At 43.9% G+C, this 21,908-nt stretch overlaps 1 protein-coding gene across 1 annotated transcript in view; it reads right to left on the reverse strand.

The window, feature by feature from the left end:
- Nucleotides 1–21,908, reverse strand: part of LOC126176187 (glycine receptor subunit alpha-3-like) — a 701,283-nt gene that overhangs the window by 353,127 nt on the left and 326,248 nt on the right. Inside the window, exon 4 of the mRNA XM_049923329.1 lies at nucleotides 16,615–16,682. Within this exon, the coding sequence (XP_049779286.1) occupies nucleotides 16,615–16,682 (68 nt within the window). The remainder of the gene's footprint in view (nucleotides 1–16,614; nucleotides 16,683–21,908) is intronic.

A 21,908-nucleotide genomic window follows, 5' to 3' on the forward strand; every position in this document is an offset into this window, starting at 1 on the left:
GTAGTAGTGGATGCCATAAACGAATTAGAGACTTGAAGTTATGATTTAGGTATTTAATCTAACCAATTAGTTTATCAATAACTTGGATCCATTAATAACCTTAGAATCCATCTACATGGGTGATGGGTCTCATACAGACGTCGCATACCCTTCAAGGAACGTAAATGCCCGATTTATCAATTCAAATTTATTTCAGCCCTTCTTTCAATGTCGGAAATAACTGTGTATAGCACACAGTAAAACAATCGTAAGTTTTATTGCAAAGAAAACTGAGGCACCAAATGATGAGGCTCAAATTTGAAGACAATGCTGTCGCATTCAACTTTAACGGTGTTTAAACTCACAACGGGCCAGCTGGATTTAGGTGTTCATTGATTTCCCAAATTGATGCAGGTGATATATGGGAAGGTTACTTATTAAGGGACAATGCCAATTCGCTTCCACAATAGTCGGCAGTTTTAATCTTTATTCTGTTTTAATGATGTTGACTTCAACGGAGCTTGAAACAATAGCCGTCCCTCCATTTCTTTTCTTGCTATATGTAGCGGTAAAACTTAAGAGTTTATTAATAATGTAAGTCATGGAGTGCGTTGAGTTCTACTTATGTAGTATTAACTATTCATATTTGATCTAAGAAATGTAATTTACAAAATCTGTTTCAACAACCGTTGTTGCTGCTGCTGACAGTGTGTTTAAGAAGACGAAACATCTAAGGTCGTAAGTGTCCTTTTCACTTCGCAGGGTGGAATAAGAGCACTTCACCTCTCTGTGCCTAATTCTATGTTTTTGGAGGTATATCTGAGACGGTAAGTGAGTACGTGCCCGGTATTCACCCAGTATTTTGGCCGGCACACCGATCTTCGTCATTAATCATCCGGGAGGACCCGAAGCACGGCCGGCGGTGCGGATATTAAAAGCCAAGTTGTTTTTCGCAGCACTGCTGATTGTTCACCACTCAGCCAAATGCTATTTTGTCGAAGTTTTTCCGCGCAGGTGACAATAGCGGGACTGCGTTTTACATGGGTCTGCACGCAACTGACGGTGACTGACGGGCCGGCTATCGTGTCACACGCGAGGTGCGACGGATATCGTTCCCGGTCGATGGCAACGAGCAAATACTGCAAGCGGCGCCACACAGTGTCGGCACTACAATCAACCGACCACCTGGTGCGGCACCAACCTTAATACCATCTGATGTGGATTATTACAAGCGCCCAGCTAAAGCGTGCTACCAGAGAAAATACTGGCGTACATAGGTCATCGGTGTGCGCAATCTACGAACTGTAAACTTTCCCTGGAGACTACTCTATGTAGGATAACAATGGCTGTTAAATAATTTACAGTATTATGTTAATAAGGAATTATACGTTCCATTCAGATCCTATTGAAAGAGCTGTTCATTATTTGTGAAACTTGCACACATACCGGTGATGAACAGTCGAAAACATGTGATAGCTTTGTAGACACCGTGATAAGAGCCCATGTTTACTTAAATTCATGACGTCTGTTTTTCCAGCTCATTTCTACGACTAGGTGAAAGAGTCAGTGGAACCTATTTTAATCTGGAGGTACTAGAGAAACTTGTCCTTGCAACCATGGATAACAGAATTTGAAGAAGCACATTTTTCCATCAGGCTGTGCTTAAAATATTTTATTTTATTGGCTTCGGATGCTGCCCATTCTATAGTAACAGGTGTCGATACATCTTTGTCGTTTGGCTAAAAAATCATGTGTCATTATTACACCAGGCTGTGTTTAAAATATTTTATTTCCACTACTGGTTTCGGGTGCTGCCCATTATGAAGGTCGTCTATGGTAACAGGTGTCCATATAAATTTGTCGTTTGGAAAAATGAATCATGTGTCATGCAAAGGAAATGGATAAAACGTTGTATCCACATGCACTTGAGGATGGGCAGTGCCCAAAACTAGTAGCGCAAATAAAAGGTCTTAAGCACACCTTGGTAGAATAATCAAAATGGTTCAAATGGCTCTGAGCACTATGGGACACAATATCTTAGGTCATAAGTCCCCTAGAACTACTTAAATCTAACTAACCTAAGGACATCACACACACCCATGCCCGATGCAGTATTGGAACCTGCGACCGTAGCAGTCCCGCGGTTCCGGACTGCAGCGCCAGAACCGCTAGACCACCGCGGCCGGGTAGGTAGAATAATGTCCGACTACAGATTTACTGATGCTGTGGGGCCCACCCAGAAGAATGGGCTATAAAACAATTCATTATCATCCTACCAGTTTTGAACGCCTAAATCGCAGGTTTTCTTGGACCTTTCTTTCCTAGACTCAACGTCAGATCAGTTTATTGAACATGACAGATGTTCACCTCCGAACGTCTATCAGGTGCTAATGAGGCCTCTTCCTAAGATTTCTCTAGATTGCGTTTTGTGTGCATGAAAATATCTTCAACGCACCTATATATACAGGTATTTAAAATCCTGTGATACTACAGCAAAGGAAATAATATCCTAGGTAGTGGGACAGTGGTAACATTTGCTAAGGTCAGCTAAGGTTCCAGGCAGTGAATAAACGACGATCTGTCGAATATTAACAGTTGCGTGCCTCACCGGACGATTATCGAAATATATATCCACAGAAATAACACCCATTTCGCTACACCAAATGATTAATGATAGTGAGGTAGGACCTCAACGTGAATTCAAAATATTTGTTACCCGAGAGCCACAAAACTCATTTGATGAAACAACAGATCCTCCGGATTGGCCTACATTCACCTCAACGTGAATTCCAAATATTTTTTACATAAGAGCCACAAAACTCATTTGATGAAACAACAGATTTTCAGGATTGGCCTACATTCACTAGTCCAGTTCGTTACTGGGGAATATTTTTTAAATCGAAATAAGCTATTGTTTCTTCACGTTTTTTCACATTCACAAATTCAGGGGGAAGTAGTTTTATTTTAATCAACAGTTCCAAGCAAAGTAAGTTTCTTCTTCAACAGATTCTTAGACAAGATGCAACTAGAAAACCAGTTATTTGCTGTTATATTATGGCCAGTCCACTGAACGGTGTTGCTCAAACGAATCATCACATCTTATGGCCCATCTAGCTGTTTCTCAACGCATACCTCCACAGCAAGGGCGTACTATGTCCTGGCATTACAGTAGCATAGAATCCCGAGACCATTCTTCGATCGCTTCCTCGGTATATACTGGTGAAAAGTAACCTCCATCTGCGAGCAACTAACTTCTATCCACTGTGTGGTCGTTTCTGATCACCTGGAACAGTTCAAATAAATCCCTAGTCCGTGCAGTTTTATCTAATTACTTTCTCTTTTGCCCGCTTTGAATGTCATCAAACCGTGTGCATCTGAACAGAAACCGCCACAAACTTATAGTAATGTGAAGTATCTCAATTTCAAAATCCTTGAGGTTCATATATTCAGAGCCCTAAAACCTGTCCGAAATAAGTGGCCCCAAAAAAGCCTTAATTTCAGCCACATATGCCCCTTTGTTTTTTCAGTCCCGGCAAAAAGTTCCCGGAATCTTCTTGTGTCCACATATTTCACTGACCATGCGAGAACGCGCTGTTAAGTAATAGCTACAAGTTTTTTTAAATTCTGTTCTCAACATCAGTTGAAATATTACATGTCATGCATATTACTCGGTCAACATTCTCGCATCGATGTCACCTGTTGCAACATTTTGTCGCTAGAGGGCTCCGAATTGTAGAGTGTAACACGGCATTTTGTATAACGGAACTCTGTCGGTGCTAGAGAAGCATGGTGCTGTAGTCGAGTTTCTAACCGCAGAAAACTGAACACGGATCTGAAGACTTCGTCCAGGCATTGAGCACCCTATCCTTCAACGTTACAATGTTAACCACACACGAGCGCTGCTGCATTTGCAACAATCGAACGCCTTGGGTTCAGTGTTATCGAGCATCCTCGATCCAGTCCCGGTTGAGCTCTATCCGATTTTCACCTGTTTCCAAAAGTTAAAGGACACCACCGAGGATTTCACTTTGACAGTGATGAAATGGTGAAGCAGAAGTGAGATTGTGGCTCCATAATCAAAGTCAAACATTCTACAGCGACGGCATCAACGACTGGTCTCTCGTTGAGAGAGCTGTACATGTCGCCAGAATAATTATGTCGAGAAATAAATTTGCAGGCATGGAAAATAAATGTGTCGAGTGTTTATAAAGTTCGTTTTATTTAATAAAAAATTCGTAGGCATTACTTTTCGGTACGCCTTCGTATCTTCATCCATAAATAATATGAAACACTCTAAAATCGATTTCGCAATTCTTGTGGCACCTCTTACACCTAGCACGAAATAATTGTATTTTTAAGTCATTTCACTTCATTTTCTATGGGTTTGCAGACGGATGATGTTGACTTGTTGCCACAATATTTCAGCTGTCAACCGCCCCGTCATTATCGGTAAGTATCTGCCACTGAGTGACGGACACTCATCTGAAGATGGCTGGATGGTTTACAACCGGAATACTGTGGCTAGAAGTCAACATCATCCGGCTGCATCCCGAAACCTCATAAAAGATACAGTACGCCGAGAAAACTTCAAGAATTATATTTGATTACATTTCGTGGAGGCGGGTTCTTCATTTATTTTGCTGATTTGTCTTTTCCCAAGCAGAAATGACTTTCAGGGCTTATCTCATTACCATCACCATCAGTCTCTGTATCATTTTCGTGCTCCATTTCTTCTCGCTCATCACATGATTCTGAATCTGGTTTAGCATACGTTTCTCTTGCTTCAACATCTTCACGTCATCTGTACATATTCGTTCTTCGTCTTCTTCATGCGAACACAAAGTGCAAATTGAGCTGTTGCCATTCAGCGACAGAAATAAAACTGGCTCCAAGAGCTTTATTTCATTTGGAAAGCTGTTAGAATATCGGTAGCAAACAACAAAGTGTTCACTTAATTTGACTCAGGAAGACTGAAAAAAAAATGAACGTTGTTTTCATTTTCCTTTTTTTCTGCATTAGGACTTGCAGGGGATCTCCTTTGTCAACCGAAAATAGTAATAATTGGAACTTATATTGTTGGACCAAACTGCTGGTGTCATCAGTCCCTAAGCTTACGCACTCCTTAATCTAACTTACGCTAAGGACAACACATACACCCTCGCCCGAGGGAGGACTCGAACTTCCGTCGGGGGAAGCCGCACGGGCCGTGGCCAGGCTCCTCGACCGCGCGGCTACCCCTCGCGGCTGTAATTTAGTGACTTGCATAACAGTTAGATAGAAAGCTAACGGAGTATTAGAAAATTCTGTAAATCTAAACTAATTATCCGAGCAGTTTCTAATAACTGCGGTGTCCACATAACCCAGAGCCAGAACTAAACGGTTACGCAGAATTTGTGAGCATCAGGCCTTGAAGACAGGGCACTAAGAACAGGGAAACAATATAGGTACATTGATGGTTCATACCACTGACATAACAATCAAAAATATCACAACTGCACGCGCAAGCCTTTGGAGACTTCTGACTAACACATTAATTCAAAATAACAAATAATAGCAATTAAATGCTATGAAATCCGAAAAATATAGTAAAGGCAAAGACTTCAATTCCACACAGTTAAATTTAACAGTTAAACATATAAGTACATACAAGCCCTACAGTTCTTGTCCCAATGTAAGGTAATGCGTAACACAGTTAGTACAGGCTTAAAGTCATGGACTGTCCGTGACTGAAGACGAAATATTAATAATTATTATATCCCTAAAGGTGAGTACCATATTAGGGATCTATGTGAGGAACTCTTCACGAACAGTGTTTTTACCTTATTTGCTGCTTTGTTTCTAAGTTAAATACACACGTCAAAAAAAGTTTTGCATCTCCCCGGTTCTCAGAACTCCTGATGATAGACGTTGACTTTCGATGTTGTATCAAAGACACAGTCCCTCTGACCATTCAGAGATGTCACTAAACCCGCCAAAAAAGATGTAAACGACCATGCATGAGCAGCGCCTATTAGACGGAAGAGGTCCGACAGCCGGTCAGTTCCAGTCATTCTACCGGGAAGGAGGTACACGGTTCGTGTTGTCCGTAGTTCAACCACACCTAGACGGTCAATATCGTGATTCGATAGCGTCCGCATTGGTACTTTGTGCCAGGAAGGGCTCACAACAAGGAAAGTGTCCAGGCGACTCGGAGTGAACCAAAGTGATTTGGTTCGGACATGGAGGCGATACAGAGAGACAGTAACTGTCGATGACATGCTTCGCTCGGGCCGCCCAACGGCTACTACTGCAGCGCATGACCGCTACCTACGGATTATGGCTGGGAGGAACCCTGACAGCAAAGCAACCATGTTCAATAATGCTTTTCGTGCAGCCACAGGACGTCGTGTTACGACTCAAACTGTGCGCAGTAGTCTGCACGTTGTGCAACTTCACTCCCGACGTCCATGGCGAGGTCCATCTTTGGCACCACGACACAATGCAGCGCGGTCCAAAAGGCCCCAGCAAGAATGCTGAATGGTCCGCTCAGGTCTGGCATCACATGTGGACCACCACCCCTGAAGGTCTCGCTCTATGGCTGTACAACATCCAATGTGAGGTTTTCATGAGCACTAAAAGGATGGAAATGATGTTTATGTTGATCCGTATTCCATTTTTATGTCCAGATTCCTTAACTCACAGAACCGAGGTGATGCAAAACATATTTGATGGGTGTAAATGTATTAGTTCGAATGGATCTAAGCACTATGGAAATTAACATCCGAGGTCATCAGTCCCCTAGACTTAGAACTGCTTAAACCTGACTAAACTAAGGCCATTGTCGGCCGGGGTGGCCGAGTGGTTCTAGGCGCTACATTCTGGAACCGCGCGACCGCTACGGTCGCAGGTTCGAATCCTGCCTCGGGCACGGATGTGTGTGATGTCTTTAGGTTAGTAAGGTTTAAGTAGTTCTTCGTTCTAGAGGACTGATGACCTCAGAAGTTAAGTCCCATAGTGCTCAGAGCCAACCTAAGGCCATCACGCACATCCATGCCCAAGGCAGGATTCGAGCCTGCGACCGTAGTAGCAGCGCGGTTGCGAACTGAAGCTTCTAGAACCTCTCGGCCATAGCGGCCGTCAAATGTATTAGATCGATGCAAAAGTTCGTAGCGTTTTTCCACAAGTTTAAAAAAATGCAGGAGATACATATAACAGAGGTTTTGTCAAGAGATATATACAGGTGTCCTCCTTCACTATTTACAACAGTCTACCAGTGCTGGGAATTCTTTTCGATTCCGCGACTGTAGAAATCAAGTGGTTTTGTGTTGAAGAACTTGTCGAACCTTGTTCGGAGCGCATTTTTATCCAGAAAGGAATTTCCATTAAGGATGTTTTACAGAAAGCGGAAAAGGGGAAAATTCGAGAGTGCAAGATCATGTGTAACGTAGATGCAGTATGACTTCTGAACACAACTCCTGTATGGTGTTTTTGTCAGTCTAGCAGAATTCCGGCGGGCGTAATCGTGGAGTAGCATCACTTCACGCAGTCTTTCTAGTTGTCCTTAGACTGTGTCTGCAAGACATTGTCAGTAAATGTCAGTAGGGATGGTTACACCTCGGGGAAGCAATTCGTAGTACTACACATCGTCGCTGTTTCACCAGGTGTTCGCAAGTCGTTATATGTTGAGCTGCTGCTTTGATTGGGCTTAACCAAGTTTTCCTTTTCCTTATATTAGAATTAAGATTCCATTTCTTCTCACTAGTGACGATACAGGATACGAATAGTCGATGCTGTTCGCAAGCCAATTGATGACGAGCAACCAGAGGCTCACACTTGGCTACCCGCTGATTTTTGGGTTTTTGGCTTTCGGAATGTGGTAACCATACACCCGGGTTTGAACCTTCCTCGTTGCATGCAAATGTCGGACGACGGTGAAACGATCGTAGTTCATCGCATTTGCCAGTACTCTAGTACACAGACGTGGATCATTACATATTAATGCATTCAAACGATCCTCATGAAACCCGAAAGTCCTCTTGCACGTAGAGAGTCACTACTGTCAAAACGACGCTCCTTAAAATGAGAAAACCATTTTCTTACAGCGCTCTGTCCACTGTCGTTATCGGCATACACAATGCAAATGTTTAAGGTTGTGTCCTTTGCTGTCACCAACCTACTGAATTCAAACATAGTGTCGCGATTTTTTCACTTGGGACTCCATTCTTCAGCGTCCGCAGCTACACTCACTATCTCCAAATGACAATATGTAAGCTAAATAGCAACAGTGAACTACAGATGTAAAATTACAATTGATAAATAAACCTATAACCAACGGAATACCAACATGCAAAACAAAGACGCTGCGAACTTATGCAGCAAGTTAATACGAACGTTAAAATGATAGTCTCTTCCGTGATGGGAAAGTATCTCTTGACTCTTGACGCGTCTGGCATTTACAAAATTACCTGCAGCCAATATAATAAATTTTATATCGGCCAAACAGGCAGAAATTTCAGAACTCGATTCAAGGAACATTTAGACTGCTACAAACTTGGTAAATGTAACAAATCAGCAGTAAAAATGGTTCAAATGGCTCTGAGCACTATGCGACTTAACTTCTGAGGTCATCAGTCGCCTATAACTTAGAACTAATTAAACCCAACTAACCTATGGATATCACACACATCCATGCCCGAGGCTGGATTCGAACCTGCGACCGTAGCGGTTGCTCGGTTCCAGACTGTAGCGCACAGAACCGCACGGCCACTCCGCCCGGCAAATCAGCAATAGCAACTCACATTAAATGCACAGGTCACCCTTTGAAAATCGAAGACAACCTCGAAATTTTACACAAAATACGAACAAACAAAGGAATGGATATCATGGAAGAAATGGAAATTTTCATACATAATGCAAAACATGGAGATAACATTCTTAATGAGATAAACGAATTCAATCACTCAAAATTCTTCAACAGTCTTAAGCCAGTTCTTACGCAATAGATTGAAGATGTGTTAGTGTAAATAAACGCCTACAAATCTGCCAGTACCAATAAAATCGATTCAACATTTAGATAGCCGCGCGGGGTAGCCGATTGGTCTGAGGCGTCTTGTCACGACCCGAGCGGATTCCCCCGTCGGAGGTTCGAATCCTCCCTCGGGCATGGGTCTGTGTGTCGTCCTTAGTGTAAGTTAGTTTAAGTAAGATTCAGTAGTGTGTAAGGTTAGGAACCGATGACCTCAGCAGTTTGGTCCCATAAGACCTTACCACAAATTTCCAAAATTTTCCAAAACCTCGATAATCGATAGTTAGTGACATGTTACAAGTCCGAAATCTTGTGTTAAGTGCATAACGTTTATATGTATGTCGAAACAAAATCTACAGTGAATTACGTCGGAAAACAGTGAGAAAATACAAAGTACAATCGTGTAATGTTACCCAACAGCCCCGCCATTACACCAGTGACGCAAGTGAAGCTGCAAGGCGATGAAATCGTAAGTGATCAACTGTCATATAAAAGCCTTTCACGCTATTTTCGCAACACACAACAGATGCAGAACTATCTGCATCCTATGCAAGCTGTGATATCATACATAATCAACCACAAGAAAAAACCAGCAGAAGACATAATGTCAACGATTTCTGGCCATCCACTGCCCCCCTCCTCTGCAAATGCAACACAGGCAACTACAGTAACAAACAAAGGACAAAAAGTTCTAGGTCAATATTGTTTAAGACAGTTTATTTTTGAGTAATATTTCTCTGTATGTATGGTTGTATGTACAAAAACCTGAAGATGAACAGAACATGTCCGAAACGCGTTGTATTATGTTAGAATAAACATAAAACAAAACATGGAAAGGTGACTGGAAACAGAAATCACAAATAAATAAATAACCACACAGTCACGGTTCACAATCGTAGCCATTATGGCCAAAAATAATTACGCATATAAGTTGCTTAACATTCGTTTCTTTGCATATTTTTAAGGCCGCTGGTAACCTCGGGGTTGAGTGCCCCTAAACTCTAAATACACAACATACACACATGCACACCTGCCACACCCCAGCGCGCACACACACACACACACATACACATACACACACACACACACCCACACACACACACACATTCACACACATTAATTTACGGTTATAAAAGAAAATGTTACACATAAAATATCACTTTAAGTAACACTACATTCCCGCTCAAAGCTCTCAAATAAACCTTCACAAAATACAAATATCAAAAAACGTTTTACATCACCCCGGGTCCCAGAACTCCTGAAGATAGTTGTTAACTGCACATTTTGTATCACAAATGAAATTACTTTTGTTGTTTATAGATGTCTCCCAAAGATGGAAACAACCATGCATGAGCAGCGCCTATTAGACGGAGAGGGTCTGACAGCCGACCAGTTCAAGTCATTCCACGAGGAAGGAGGTACGTGGCTCGTGTTGTCTGTAGTTCAACCTTGCTTAGACAATCAATACCACCGTTCCATTGCGTCTGCATTGTTACTATCTGCCAGGAAGGGCTCTCAACAAGAAAAGTGTCCAGGCGTCTCAGAGTGAACCAAAGTGATGTTGTTCGGACATGGAGGAGATACAAAGAGACACGAACTTTCGATGACGTACCTCTCTCAGGCCACCCAAGGACTACTACTGCAGTGGATGACCGCTACCTACGGATTAGAGCTGGGAGGAACCATGACAGCAAAGCCACTATGTTGAATAATGCTTTTCGTGCACCCACAGTACATCGTGTTACGACTTAAACTGTGCGCAATAGGTTGCATGTTGCGCAACTTCACACCCGACGTCCATGGCGCGGTCCAAACACGACACCTTGCAGCGAGCTACAGATGGCCCCAACAACATGATGGATGGACCGCTCAGAATTGGCATCACGTTCTCTTCACCGATGAGTGTTGCATATCCCTACAACCAGACAATCGTCGGAGACGCGTTTGGAGGCAACGTGGTCAGGCTGAATGCCTTAGATAAACTGTCCAGCGAGTGCAGCAGGGTGGAGGCTCCCTCCGGTTTTGGGGTGGCATTATGTAGGGCCCACATACGCCGCAGGTGGTCATGGAAGTCGCTGTAACGGCTGTACGATACGTGAATGCCATTCTCCGACCGATAGTGCAAACAATATAGGCAGCATATTGGCGAGGCATTCGTCTTCATTGGCGACAGCTCGCGCCCCGTAGTGCACATCTTGTGAATGACTTCTTTCAGCATAACAACTAGAGTGGTCAGCATGTTCTCCAGATGAACTCTGCCGAACATGCCTGCGATGGATTGAAAAGGGCTGTTTATGGACGATGTGACCCAACAACAACTCTGTGGGATCTACGCCGAATCTCCTTTGAGGAGTTGGACAATCTGGGAAACAGTGCTCTGATAAAATTGTTGATAGTATGCCACGACGAATACAGGCATGCGACAATGGAATAGAACGTACTGCTGGGTATTAGAGGTACGTGCGTGTACAGCAGTCCGGACCACCACCTCTGAAGGTCTCGCTGTATGGTGGTACAACATGCAATGTGTGGTTATCATGAGCAACAAAAAGGGCGAAATTGATGTTTATGTTGATCCCTATTCCCATTTTCTATACAGGTTCCGGAACTCTCAGAACCGAAATGATGCTAAACTTCTTTTGATATGTGTATGTACCACTGCTATATTATTATGGAAAGGACAATTTTAGTACAGGTTGTCAACAACAGAAATCTCTTACATGAAGGGGTCAGAGAATAATGTGCCTCTAAGTAGTATCGTACTACTATGTCAATGGTTATGATTGCTAGAGCAAGCAGTAAAGAAAACAGAAGAAACATTCGGAGTAGGTATTAAGTTATATGGAGAAGAAATAAAAACTTTGAGGTTCGCCGAAGACACTGTAATTCTGTCAGAGACAGCAAAGGACTTAGAAGAGCAGTTGAACGGAATGGATAGTGTCCTGAAAGGAGGATATAAAATGAACATCAACAAAAGCATAACGAGGATAATGGAATGTAGTCGAATTAAGTCGGGTGATGGTGAGGGAATTAGGTTAGGAAATGAGACACTTAAAGAAGTAAAGGAGTTTTGCTGTTAGGGGAGCAAAATAACTGACGATGGCCGAAGTAGAGAGGATATACAATGTAGACTGGCAATGGCAAGGAAAACGTTTGTGAAGAAGAGAAATTTGTTGACATCGAGTATAGATTCAAGTGTCAGGAAGTCGTTTCTGAAAATATTTGTATGGAGTGTAGCCATGTATGGAAGTGAAACATGGACGATAAGTAGTCTGGACAAGAAGAAAATAGAAGCTTTCGAATTATGGTGCTTCAGAAGAATGCTGAAGATGAGATGGGTAGATCACATAACTAATGAGGAGGTATTGGAGAGAATTGGAGAGAAGAGGAGTTTGTGGCACAACTTGACAAGAAGAAGGGAGCGGTTGGTAGGACATGTTCTGAGGCATCAAGGGATCACCAATTTTGTATTCGAGGGCAGCGTGGAGGGTAAAAATCACAGAGGAAGACCAAGAGATGAATACACTAAGCAAATTCAGAAGGATGTAGGTTTAAATAGGTACTGGGAGATGAAGAAGCTTGCACAGGATAGAGTAGCATGGAGAGCTGCGTCAAACCAGTCTCAGGACTGATGACCACAACAAGAACAGATTCTGTCACCATAAAAGCCCCATCTTGTACAGCTGACATAAACAGGGTGAGAAAGCCAATGGTTGAGTTGTACCATTTGAGCACACAACGTGAGCAGCTTTTTCTTACACTGTCCGGGTTGGCGTTTCACGGAACGGGCCAAATTTGGCGACAAGTGTCTTGAATCCTGATAGGAAAGATATCATTTCGTTAGCTGCATTTATTTGTATAACTTCTAGCTGAGTCTATGAAATTAGCTTTGTAGTTTGTAAATTGTGCAGCTTTTATTCCACTCTGTTAGATTAACATCCAAATTGATGCAGAGTTGTTGTAGTGAGCGTATGACTTTGGGTGTCGTACCAAATCTACCCTACACATTAAAGCATTGTTGGCTCATGTTATTGAGACCTAAAACACTTCGTGCTGTCTAGCACCCATGGTCACACATTTAAACGGCGCAAAAGGGTAGTTAAAGGCAGTTACAAGGCAGGAGGATTTTCATGACTGATACCGATCCGAATCGTAATGTTCCTAATGCATGTCACGACTTTATGACTTTATCAAACTAATACCTCCTCTATTTCGTTATATCAGTGCTAATAATTCTTCAGCATGACAATACCTTTCGTTGAGTTAAGGTAATTACGTAATTCCACAATAAAGAAGTCCCATAAATTTTTGTATTCAGCTACTCACTCAGCGTCTTTACCTGTTGTCATTAAATATCTTGTAATGCATTTCTAAGTGCCTTCACCTTTAGCTAAGGATTAATATACACTCCTGGAAATGGAAAAAAGAACACATCGACACCGGTGTGTCAGACCCACCATACTTGCTCCGGACACTGCGAGAGGGCTGTACAAGCAATGATCACACGCACGGCACAGCGGACACACCAGGAACCGCGGTGTTGGCCGTCGAATGGCGCTAGCTACGCAGCATTTCTGCACCGCCGCCGTCAGTGTCAGCCAGTTTGCCGTGGCATACGGAGCTCCATCGCAGTCTTTAACACTGGTAGCATGCCGCGACAGCGTGGACGTGAACCGATGTGCAGTTGACGGACTTTGAGCGAGGGCGTATAGTGGGCATGCGGGAGGCCGGGTGGACGTACCGCCGAATTGCTCAACACGTGGGGCGTGAGGTCTCCACAGTACATCGATGTTGTCGCCAGTGGTCGGCGGAAGGTGCACGTGCCCGTCGGCCTGGGACCGGACCGCAGCGACGCACGGATGCACGCCAAGACCGTAGGATCCTACGCAGTGCCGTAGGGGACCGCACCGCCACTTCCCAGCAAATTAGGGACACTGTTGCTCCTGGGGTATCGGCTAGGACCATTCGCAACCGTCTCCATGAAGCTGGGCTACGGTCCCGCACACCGTTAGGCCGTCTTCCGCTCACGCCCCAACATCGTGCAGCCCGCCTCCAGTGGTGTCGCGACAGGCGTGAATGGAGGGACGAATGGAGACGTGTCGTCTTCAGCGATGAGAGTCGCTTCTGCCTTGGTGCCAATGATGGTCGTATGCGTGTTTGGCGCCGTGCAGGTGAGCGCCACAATCAGGACTGCATACTACCGAGGCACACAGGGCCAACACCCGGCATCATGGTGTGGGGAGCGATCTCCTACACTGGCCGTACACCACTGGTGATCGTCGAGGGGACACTGAATAGTGCACGGTACATCCAAACCGTCATCGAACCCATCGTTCTACCATTCCTAGACCGGCAAGGGAACTTGCTGTTCCAACAAGACAATGCACGTCCGCATGTATCCCGTGCCACCCAACGTGCTCTAGAAGGTGTAAGTCAACTACCCTGGCCAGCAAGATCTCCGGATCTGTCCCACATTGAGCATGTTTGGGACTGGATGAAGCGTCGGTTCACGCGGTCTGCACGTCCAGCACGAACGCTGGTCCAACTGAGGCGCCAGGTGGAAATGGCATGGCAAGCCGTTCCACAGGACTACATCCAGCATCTCTACGATCGTCTCCATGGGAGAGTAGCTGCCTGCATTGCTGCGAAAGGTGGATATACACTGTACTAGTGTCGACATTGTGCATGCTCTGTTGCCTGTGTCTATGTGCCTGTGGTTCTGTCAGTGTGATCATGTGATGTATCTGACCCCAGAAATGTGTCAATAAAGTTTCCCCTTCCTGGGACAATGAATTCACGGTGTTCTTATTTCAATTTCCAGGAGTGTATTTGTCCGCCTCCGTATCTAAGTAGTCAGCGTAGATGGCTGCAATGCGGATTAGGTTGGATTACCTGTACTGCCAAGTGTTTTTCCTTGGTGGGAGGTCCAGTACGCTGTGCAGTCCACCTTGTAATACAAATTGCAATTGAGGCGCTAGTTTTGCAAAATGGCCAGGAATGGAGTCAGCTTACCACATGCCTCTCCATAACCTCAACCACATCATTTCGCAACACTGAGGACGTCACGGCGGTCGGTAGACATTCATTGGACTTTCACAGCCCAGTCGAGAAACTCGTTAGTGATATATTCTGGTTCTTTCTAAATACAGAAAAGTTCAATCTCGTTGAATGACTTCTTACTCTCTGCACTCTGTTAGAAATTGCTTCTTTAATGACAAGGAATTTTGATCGGTAGGGTTTGCATTGGCAACTGTCCACTTTGTGTCGTCAAAAGTATCAGCTAGTGGTCCACTCAGTCCGGTAATGGTTATCACGTCTGAATGATTATTGGCATCTTTTCTATCGGCATTGGCAGAACAAAGATTTTGATCCCTCACACTGGCCGGGACACAAGTGCCCGTGGAATGTACCAGTTTATTCCTGTGGTCGATGATGGTGGAGTTCACAAAGTGAAAGGCTACACAAAAGCAAAGTCCAGAGTTCTGTGAAAGTCGTCGCAAGCACGTGCAAACAGTCCAGGGAGCGATCCGAATCGATAAACGTAAGCAAAACCAAGGTTACTGACCATCCTATCAACGGCGTGTATCCAAGGCATCAGAGTATTCTGCCGGACAATTGCGTGGCTCAGGTACTGTCACACACTGTCGCATGGGTGAGCGGGAGCAACTAGCGGCCCTGCTAGAATGCCGAAATATCTCTGACCTTCCCTGTTCATAGATACTTGTGGTGGGTGGGGAATCCGAATAAATACTGAATACTACAGCTTTGGTCGACGAAATATAATCGACGATTGGCATGCAGCATGAGTGGGTATGCTTTATGTATCTCGAGTGTAGCGGCTACCCTTCAGGTTTGACGCTATCGACTGTGCCGCCTCAATAAACATTCGCCCTAACAGCGTGTAGGACATCTTGCAATTGTGAATTTTTTTTTTTTTTTTGCTGTTTCGAATCCTGGTCGGGACAGAGATGTAACAGTTTGTTTTTGATCTAGCTTTCACCTTTCAGTGCGGAGAAAATTCGCCAAGAACTGCAAATGCTCGGATTCCATGTGACACTGTAGATGCACATACTCCAGTACGATTACTGGGGTAGGTTATCGACATCCAAGTCTCCGAATTAGTGTCGAATTGAAAGACTTGCACAAGTCATTGAACTAGTAGGGAATTATTATTATTACTTAGGCTCAGATTCCCGCCTCCTGTGATACACAATATTCCACCGCAGCACCAAATGTTGGTCGCTAAACCTTGCCTAGGCTTTATGGTTACAGAGCACAGGTGGTGTTCACTAGTTCGTTGCCTACGAACCTGTGCTCCTTATCAGTGATGAAAGATGTTTTCCTTAGTCATGAATCAGTGAGCATGTATGACTTCCGGAAAGCCACAGACGAGGTGGGCGTTAGCCGTTTTGAAAACGTGAAGTGACCTGTAATGTTTGCCTAACCATAAGAGTTTTCATTACCAACAGACTTTCCCCTCTGCAAACTAGAATTCTACGGAACATTTAACACATTATACATTTTTAAACAGTTAAGTACAAGGTATTGTTGGAAGATTATAAATTTATACTTAAAGTGAGCTTCGACAGTAATTATCAATTTTCCTGGCGCTAGTGCCAAGCTGTACTTACCATAGTAACGGGACTGATGGATCCAAAGCTGCGAATATATAGCTCACAGTGCACCGTTGTCGCGTTGTCTGCAACACATGTGAGAAATATATGAGTCAATATCAGAACGTCACATTCTATTATCAAGGTGTAACAGGTGTAAATACCGATATTTCTATTGTTGACTGAGGACAGTGTACTGAGCAACATTACATCAATATTTAGGTAACTTGCTGACTAATAATTATAGCTCTCAGGAGTAGTATGTTTTGAGGTTAGTTAGTACCTCCAAGTACATGTGGTAAGAGCAATCCATTAACGCTTAGCCGGCCGGGGTGGCCTAGCAGTTCTATGCGCTACAGTCTGGAAACCGCGCGACCTCTACGGTCGCAGGTTCGCACCCTGCATCGGGCATGGATGTGTGTGATGTCCTTAGGTTAGTTAGGTTTAAGTAGTTCTAAGTTATAGGGGACTGATGACCACAGCAGTTAAGTCCCATAGTGATCAGAGCCATTTGAAACATTAATGCTTATTTTCCCCTGGGAAGCATTTCGGTGTGGAACTGTTGACATACGGAAGCAAAACGGTCAGTCTACTCTGTAGGTATAGTCCACTTAATGGTGCAGTTATGACTGTGAACAAAACATCAGGCAGTAAATGATGTGATGTGTTTGTGGGAAGACTGTTTGACATAGAGAAAAAAACAACCAGCAAACTGGTGTGTGTACATATTGAGGTATCACATATCAATATATATGCACTTGTACCCATCACACTCTGTATCTTCATTCTCTGTGTACAGTAGGTAACTAAACTCCGTTCAGATTTTGAGGGTTTGTAGTGGAGACCAACATGGCTTAGATTAGTATTGGTAGTCTTACTGGGAAACATACAGTTTTCCCACTACACACAAAACACCATTACAGACGTTGCTCTCACTCCTGCTCCCTGATATCTGTGTCCACTTGCATGTAGGACCAGACGTGGCGGCAAAAGGGATACGGTAAATGCATAGCATGTTCCGGTACACACGATCTCCAATCCCTGGTCCTACAGCACCTGCCGCAGAAACAACCAAGCCAATAGGTTTTCTTCTGATGCTATACCGGTCTCGTAAATCAAGGATTTGGTATGACCGCACAGGTGGTAGAGTAGCGGTTTCAAGTAGGAAGAACGAGAGGCCATGCAGTCGGGCCACCACGATCCACTGTTGACCAAATCAGTGGTCCAAATGACCTCAGATCGCACTTGAAATCTGAGGTGTTGCGCCATCGTGTTCTAACCGAATGTTTTGTCTCATATACAGTGGCACACCTTCCAGCAACCCACTACAGAACAGAAAACCGTAAAGGAATGGCAAGTACGTGGCACCTGTGAAATGTGGTGGAAGAATGACACGTCATCCACGAACCAGCCCAAATGTTCAGACTGTATTTTTAGTGAAACCCATGAGAGCGTGCAACATGCAGATTTCCACCATCCCACACATGACTTAAAGGAATTTGAGAACACCTTCACTGCTAAACTTAGCTTCATCCGCAGAAAGGATCAGCTGGAAAGTCGGGGAGGGGGGTGGGGGGGCTCTTCCACACCACTACTCAGCAGTGGTCTCGTGACGCAAAACCCTTGGCTGCACTGCCAGTATTCTGGAAGTGGTACAGGTGTAGCTGCTGCTATGCAGAACATGCCAGACAGTTTGCTGCTTCACATTTAGTCTGCCTGCTAAGTTTCTGGTACCCGTCGTCGCTTCCTCTTCAGCAGCATTCAGAGCAGCTCGTTTGTGCGCCGCCGTCGTGGAGCAACCCAGTCGACCCTGCTGTTGGTGAATGTACTTGTCTCCGAGGCCCGCAGGTACACAGCACCAAAGAGGGAGTGTGAGGGTGTCTGGAGGTGCGGAAAACGCTCCGCATACAACTACCGAGCAGCCCTCCCGATGCACCAAGATTAGCCGTACAGTAACATCACGTCGGCGTATTCCGTAAACGTGTAAATCACCATGGTCAACCGCTACATACTAATAACGATATGTACGTACAGTCTGCATTCTTTACTAAAGTGAACAATTGATATTTTACATTAGGATAGTATGAATAGAGACCTCAAGCACAACAGTAGGTACAAGCCTTTCTGGGCAGCCCACAAACTGACCTGTGTTGCATGCAAACAAACTAGCAGTGCGTATGGGACATCAGGTGATCGGTGAATGATCTTCATAACGCATTAGCCAGTGGTGCTGAAAATGCTCCAGATCTGAACTTGTGTTGTGGTATTTTGCGTGTGGCGGGTAAACGTTACATTTCCGGACATGAGTTTCAATGATAAACTTAACCGTTTTGTTTCCCAACGTCTGTAAAGGAGAGTTATCTACAACTTGAAAGTAAGTAAAAGTTATATACAAGTCGGTCTCAGGTAATTCTAATAACAGTTACATTTCAGTAAAATATAGGCTGTCACTATATAATCTTATCTATTATTAGTGCTATTATATCAGTCGATTTCACGCTTAAGTTTATGTAACTTCCTTCTCATTGTTGTTCTCGCTTCCCGAGCACAGGGTCCCGGGTTCGATTCCTGGGATCAGGGATTTTCACCTGCTCCGAGATGACTGAGTGTTGTTGAGTCGTCTTCACTGCTGGTACGGCAGTGCCGGTCTCCCGCATCGTTCCCCTACGCTCTGTCAAGAAGCAGGCGATTTTATTTCCTTTTCTGTCAAAAATCCTTAGATTTTACTTCCATGAGCTCCGGAGACTGACTGATCCACGGTTCCTCGATAATAGAATGAGTGATTTTATCTCGTCCATTGGGCTAAAAATGATTAATCAAACAAGGTTCGAGAAATAGGACATTTTCAACAGTTTATATCGCAAAGAAGTTTTCTGTCTACTGAAGGAAACGTGATAGAGCATAAAGGTTGTGCCTTAAAGGATACTCTCACCTACGATTAAATTACTGTGATTTATTGCTGACTTTTTTTCTCCATTGGATAGTTGTTTGGAATTAATAATGTGTAATAGCATAGTGTATGTAAAATCATCAGGCACAAAGCTGAAGGTACAACCACACTGAAAGCAACCACGGCTAGTAGAGTGTATGTTGAGGTCAACGAAAACTGGGAATTGTCATCACACGGGATTAACGGTTCCTACATGAACCATGGACCTTGTCGTTGGTGGGGATGCTTGCGTGCCTCAGCCATACAGATGACCGTACAGTAGGTGCAAGCACAATGGAGGGGTATCTGTAAAGAGGCCAGACAAACACGTGGTTCCTGAAGAGGGGCAGCAGCCATTTCAGTAGTTGCAGGGGCAACAGTCTGGATGATTGACTGACCTGGCCTTGCAACATTAACCAAAACGGCCTTGCTGTGCTGGTACTGTGAACGGCTGAAGGCAAGGGTAAACTACGGCCGTAATGTATCCCGAGGGCTTGCGGCTTTACTGTGTGGTTAAATAATGATGGCGTCCCCTTGGGTAAAATATTCCGGAGGTAAAATAGTCCCCCATTCGGATCTCCGGGCGGGGACTACTCAAGAGGATGTCGTTATCAGGAAAAATAAAACTGGCATTCTACGGATCGGAGCATGGAATGTAACATCCCTTAACCGGGCAGGTAGATTAGAAAATTTAAAAAGGGAAATGGATAGGTTAAAGTTAGATATAGTGGAAATTAGTGAAGTTCGGTGGCAGGAGTAACAAGACTTTTGGTCAGGTGAATACAGGGTTATAAACACAAAATCAAATAGGGGTAAGGCAGGAGTAGGTTTAATAATGAATAAAAAAATAGGAGTGCCGGTAAGCTACTGCAAACAGCATGGTGAAAGCATTATTGTGGCCAAGATAGACACGAATCCCACGCCTACTACAGTAGTACAAGTTTATATGCCAACTAGCTCAGCAGATGATGAAGAAATTGAAGAAGTGGATGATGAGATGAAACAGATTATTCAGGTAGTGAAGGGAGACGAAAATTTAATAGTCATGGGTGACTGGAATTCGAGAGTAGGAAAAGGGAGAGAAGGAAACCTAGTAAGTGAATATGGATTGGGGCTAAGAAATGAAAGAGGAAGCCGCCTGGTAGAGTTTTGCACAGAGCATAACTTAATCATAGCTAACACATGTTTCAAGAACCATGAAAGAAGGCTGTATACATGGAAAAATCCAGGAGATACTAGAAGGTATGAGATAGTATATATAATGGTAAGACAGAGTTTTAGGAACCAGGTTTTAAATTGTAAGACATTTCCAGGGGCAGATGTGGACTCTGACCACAATCTATTGGTTATGAACTGTAGATTAAAACTGAAGAAACTTCAAAAAGGTGGGAATTTAAGGAGATGGGACCTGGATAAACTGAAAGAACCAGAGGTTGTACAGAGTTTCAGGGAGAGCATAAGGGAACAATTGACAGGAATGGGGGAAAGAAGTACAGTAGAAGAAGTACGTGTAGCTCTGAGGGATGAAGTAGTGAAGGCAGCAGAGGATCAAGTAGGTAAAAAGACGAGGGCTAGTAGAACTCCTTGGGTAACAGAAGAAGTATTGAACTTAAATGACGAAAGGAGAAAATATAAAAATGCAATAAATGAAGCAGACAAAAAGGAATGCCAACGTCTCGGAAATGAGATCGACAGGAAGTGCAAAATGGCTAAGCAGGGATGGCTAGAGGACAAATGTAAGAATGTAGAGGCTTATCTCACCAGGGGTAAGAAAGATACTGCCTACAGGAAAATTAAAGAGACCTTTGGAGAAAAGAGAACCACTTGTATGTTCTATGCAAAGAGTGGAAAGCAGAAATGTGGAAGGAGTGTATAGAAGGTCTATACAAGGGCGATGTACTTGAGGACAAAATTATGGAAATGGACGAGGATGTAGATGAAGATGAAATGGGAGATATGATACTGCGTGAAGAGTTTGACAGAGCACTGGAAGACCTGAGTCGAAACAAGGCCCCGGGAGTAGACAACATTCCATTAGAACTACTGACAGCCTTGGGAGAGCCAGTCCTGACAAATCTGTACCATCTGGTGAGCAAGATATATGAGACAGGCGAAATACCCTCAGACTTCAAGAAGAATATAATAATTCCAATCCCAAAGAAATCAGGTGTTGACAGATGTGAAAATTACCGAACTATCAGTTTATTAAGTCACAGTTGCAAAATACTAACGCGAATTCTTTACAGACGAATAGAAAAACTGTTAGAAGCCGACCTCGGGGAAGATCTGTTTGGATTTCGTAGAAATGTTGGAACACGTGAGGCAATACTGACCCTACGACTTATCTTAGAAGAAAGATTAAGGAAAGGAAAACTTACGGTTC

This window comes from Schistocerca cancellata, chromosome 3 (genome assembly GCF_023864275.1).
Source record: "Schistocerca cancellata isolate TAMUIC-IGC-003103 chromosome 3, iqSchCanc2.1, whole genome shotgun sequence".
Taxonomy (NCBI): domain Eukaryota; kingdom Metazoa; phylum Arthropoda; class Insecta; order Orthoptera; family Acrididae; genus Schistocerca; species Schistocerca cancellata.